This window comes from Octopus bimaculoides, chromosome 30 (assembly GCF_046866305.1).
Source record: "Octopus bimaculoides isolate indiv1 chromosome 30, ASM4686630v1, whole genome shotgun sequence".
NCBI classification, from domain to species: Eukaryota; Metazoa; Mollusca; class Cephalopoda; order Octopoda; family Octopodidae; genus Octopus; species Octopus bimaculoides.
The window spans coordinates 426,778-431,222 of record NC_142957.1 but is presented as its reverse complement, the minus strand read 5'-3'; the positions used below and the strand labels follow the sequence as shown (position 1 = coordinate 431,222).

The window sequence follows — 4,445 nt, the reverse complement described above, 5'->3', positions numbered from 1 at the left end:
GAGGTTGGCATGGGTGCCAGTACAGAGTTTAGTCTCCAATGAAGGAGAGGTTGTATGGGTGCCAGTACAGAGTTTTATGGTTGGGTTAGGTTAGGGTTTTAGAGTTAGGGTTAGTGTTAAGGTTTTAGGGTTGGGTTAGGGTTTTAGAGTTAGAGTTAGGTTAGGGTTAAGGTTTTAGGGTTGGGTTAGGTTAGGGTTTTAGGGTTAAGGTTAAAGTTTTAGAGTTAGATTAGGGTTTTAGGGATAGGGTTAGTGTCCAATGAAGGAGAGGTTGGCATGGGTGCCAGTACAGAGTTTAGTGTCCAATGAAGGAGAGGTTAGCATGGGTGCCAGTACAGAGTTTAGTGTCCAATGAAGGAGGGGTTAGCATGGGTGCCAGTACAAAGTTTAGTGCCCAATGAAGGAGAGGTTAGCATGGGTGCCAGTACAGAGTTTAGTGTCCAATGAAGGAGAGGTTGGCATGGGTGCCAGTACAGAGTTTAGTGCCCAATGGAGGAGAGGTTCACATGGGTGCCAGTACAGAGTTTAGTGTCCAATGAAGGAGAGGTTGGCATGGGTGCCAGTACAGAGTTTAGTGCCCAATGGAGGAGAGGTTCACATGGGTGCCAGTACAGAGTTTAGTGTCCAATGAAGGAGGGGTTGGCATGGGTGCCAGTACAGAGTTTAGTGTCCAATGAAGGACAGGTTGGCATGGGTGCCAGTACAGAGTTTAGTGTCCAATGAAGGAGAGGTTGGCATGGGTGCCAGTACAGAGTTTAGTGCCCAATGGAGGAGAGGTTCACATGGGTGCCAGTACAGAGTTTAGTGTCCAATGAAGGAGAGGTTGGCATGGGTGCCAGTACAGAGTTTAGTGCCCAATGGAGGAGAGGTTCACATGGGTGCCAGTACAGAGTTTAGTGTCCAATGAAGGAGGGGTTGGCATGGGTGCCAGTACAGAGTTTAGTGTCCAATGAAGGACAGGTTGGCATGGGTGCCAGTACAGAGTTTAGTGTCCAATGAAGGAGAGGTTAGCATGGGTGCCAGTACAGAGTTTAGTGTCCAATGAAGGAGAGGTTGGTTTAGGGTTAGAGTTAGGGATACGGTTTTAGGGTTTTAGGGTTAAGGTTTTAGAGTTAGGGTTAGGTTAGGGTTTTAGGGATAGAGTTAGGGTTAAGTTTTTAGGGTTGGGTTAAGGTTTTAGGGTTGGGTTAGGTTAGGGTTTTAGGGTTAGGGTTAAAGTTTTAGAGTTAGGTTAGGGTTTTAGGGATAGGGTTTTAGTGATAAGGTTAGTGTCCAATGAAGGAGAGGTTGGCATGGGTGCCAGTACAGAGGTTAGTCTCCAATGTAGGAGAGGTTGGCATGGGTGCCAGTCATCGATTATGGTTGAATTACGATTTCAGATTTGAAATTTCAAATTCCAAAATTTTTAAAATGTTAAAATTTGTCTTGCACAGAATTTTTGATTTTGTCTTCCGCTCAGGTAAACAACGCCATGTGAAACTGCTTCAGATGTCGGCCCAGGGCTGGTTGGAAAATGACCCCATTAAAATAACCGAAACGAAAGGATTCCACTTATTTTATACAGGATTAATTCGGCAAGGGTCCACATCTTGCTTATGTGTAGCAATCAAACGCACCATCCAGGTCTACGAAATCACAAAAACGAAACAACGGCAACACAAACTAAAAGATATACAAGTCCCAGGGTGTGTTCAGTTTCTGGAAATGATGAACGAACGCCTCTGCGTTAGTTACCCATCATGCTTTGCGATTTATAGTGTACAAGGAGATGGAGCCCCTATGAGTAAGTAAACCCGAAAACTTTTCACCCCTTTTTTTTTTTGCTTTAATGACAAGCCAAAAATCCATGCTGGATTTGGCCGTCACCTGGGACAATAATGTCCGTGTTTTCCAGTGGTGAACAAGATTTGTTTCTGGAAAACCTTGAAATCATTGTTGCTGGGAAGCAATCTTCATCATCATCATCATCATCGTTGTCGTTTAACGTCCGCTTTCCATGCTAGCATGGGTTGGACGATTTGACTGAGGACTGGTGAAACCAGATGGCTACACCAGGCTCCAATCTGATTTGCCAGAGTTTCTACAGTTCGATGCTCTTCCTAACGCCAACCACTCAGAGAGTGTAGTGGGTGCTTTTACGTGCCACCGGCACGAAGGCCAGTCGGGCGGTACTGGCAACGGCCACACTCAAAATGGTGTATTTTATTGTGCCACCCGCACAAGAGCCAGTCCAGGGGCACTGGCAACGATCTTACTTGGCTTGCCGGGTCTTCGCACGCACAGCCCATTTCCAAAGGTCTCGGTCAGTAGTCATCGCCTCGGTGAGGCCCAATGTTCGAAGGTCTTGCCTCACCACCTCAGCCCAGGTTTTCCTGGGCCTACCTCTTCCACGGGTTCCCTCAGCTGTTAGGGTGTGGCACTTTTCACGCAGCTATCCTCATCCATTCTTGCCACATGACCATACCAGCGCAATCGTCTCTCTTGCACACCAAAACTGGCTCCATTCCTTGGGAGCTTACGTATGTCCTCAGCAGTCACGGCCCAAAGACACTTATTATTATTCACTGCAGAAGAAGTAACTTTCCGAAAGAAACATTACATTTTGAAATAGTGTTTAATTCTATTTGCCCTTCTCTCGACAGCTCTTGTCAACGCTGACGATGTTACCCTGAAGTTTCTACACCAAACCCCTGTCGACGCATTAGCTGCGGTCGAGATGTCGCACAAGGAATACCTGTTGGTCTTCAACGGTTAGTATCCCCTTCTCATCTTTTTTATTTAAACATTAACCAAAATTGAAATACAGTTCTCTATTTAAGAGATCAGGAATTATGTACAATGTTTACATTTGACGGATATTTCACTTCATCTTGTCTGTTATTAACAACGTTTCGGCTGATATACCCTCCAGCCTTCTTCGGGTGTCTTAGGGGACTCTAAAACCCTATACCTAACCTCGGCCCTAAAACCCTATACCTAACCTCGGCCCTAAAACCGTAACCCTAACTCTAAAACCCTATACCTAACCCCGGCCCTAAAACCCTATACCTAACACTAAATGTAAACCCTCCCCCTAAAAGCGTAACTGTTAAACCCTAACCCTAACTCTAAAACCCTAAACCTAACCCTAAAACCCTATCCCTAACTCTAAAACCCTATACCTAACCTCGGCCCTAAAACCCTAACCCTAATTCTAAAACCCTATACCTAGCCCTAACCGTAATCCTAAGACCCTAACCCTAAAACCCTATAACTAACCCTAAATCCCTAACCTTACTCTCACTCTAAAACACTAACTGTAAAACCCTAACCCTCACCCTAAAACCCTAACCCTAACTCTAAAACCTTGTACCTAACCCTGGCCCTAAAACCCTAACCCTAACTCTAAAACCCTATACTTAACCCTGGCCCTAAAACCCTATACCTAACCCTAACCCTAACTCTAAAACCCTATACCTGACCCTAATCCTAACTCTAAAACCCTCTACCTAACCTCGGCCCTAAAACCCTAACCCTAAAACCCTATACCTAACCAGGGCCCTAAAACCCTAACCCTAACCGTAATCCTAAGACCCTAACCCTAACCCTAACCCTAACCCTAAGACCGTAACCCTAACTCTAAAACCCTATACATAACCCTAAAACCCTAACCCTAACTCTAAAACCCTATACCTAACCCCGGCCCTACAACCCGAACCATAACTCTAAAACCCTATACCTAACCCTGGACCTAAATCCCTAACCCTAACTCTAAAACTCTATACCTAACCTCAGCCCTAAAACCCTAACCCTAACTCTAAAACCCTATACCTTACCCTAAACGTAATCCTAAAACCCTAACCCTAACTCTAAGACCCTATACCTAACCTCAGCCCTAAAACCCTAACCCTAACTCTAAAACCCTATACATAACCCTAAAACCCTAACCCTAACTCTAAAACCCTATACCTAACCCTGGCCCTAAAACCCTAACCCTAACTCTAAAACCCTATACCTAACCTCATCCCTAAAACCCCAACTCTAAAACCCTATACCTAACCCTAACCGTAATCCTAAGACCCTAACCCTAAAACCCTAACCCCGGCCCTAAAACCCTAACCCTAACTCCCTATACCTAACCCTAACCGTAATCCTAACCCTAAAACCCTGACCTTAAAACCCTAACCTTACTCTCACCCTAAAACACTAACTCTAAAACCCTAACCCTAAAAACCTAACCATATAACCCTAATTCCAAATCCCTAACCCTAACTCGAAAACCCTATACCTAACCCCAGCCCTGCAACCCTAACCCTAACTTGAAAACCCTATACCTAACCCCAGCCCTGCAACCCTAACCCTAACTCTAAAACCCTATACCTAACCCCAGCCCTTCAAAGGAATAAGACACGACTGTTCTGGTATAAGGTTAAATTGACGCTAATCCTTTAAAATTTATTATAAGG

General features: G+C 44.9%; 1 protein-coding gene across 3 annotated transcripts in view; it reads left to right on the top strand.

Moving 5' to 3' along the window:
* The first annotated feature begins 1,450 nt into the window (after positions 1 to 1,450).
* Positions 1,451 to 4,445, top strand: part of LOC149130106 (serine/threonine-protein kinase MRCK alpha-like) — a 27,051-nt gene continuing 24,056 nt past the window's right edge. For all 3 annotated transcript variants that reach the window (XM_089345972.1, XM_089345971.1, XM_089345970.1), the window contains exons 1-2: positions 1,451 to 1,783; positions 2,643 to 2,750. In XM_089345972.1, the coding sequence (XP_089202098.1) occupies positions 1,489 to 1,783; positions 2,643 to 2,750 (403 nt within the window). In that variant the 5' untranslated portion in view covers positions 1,451 to 1,488. The remainder of the gene's footprint in view (positions 1,784 to 2,642; positions 2,751 to 4,445) is intronic.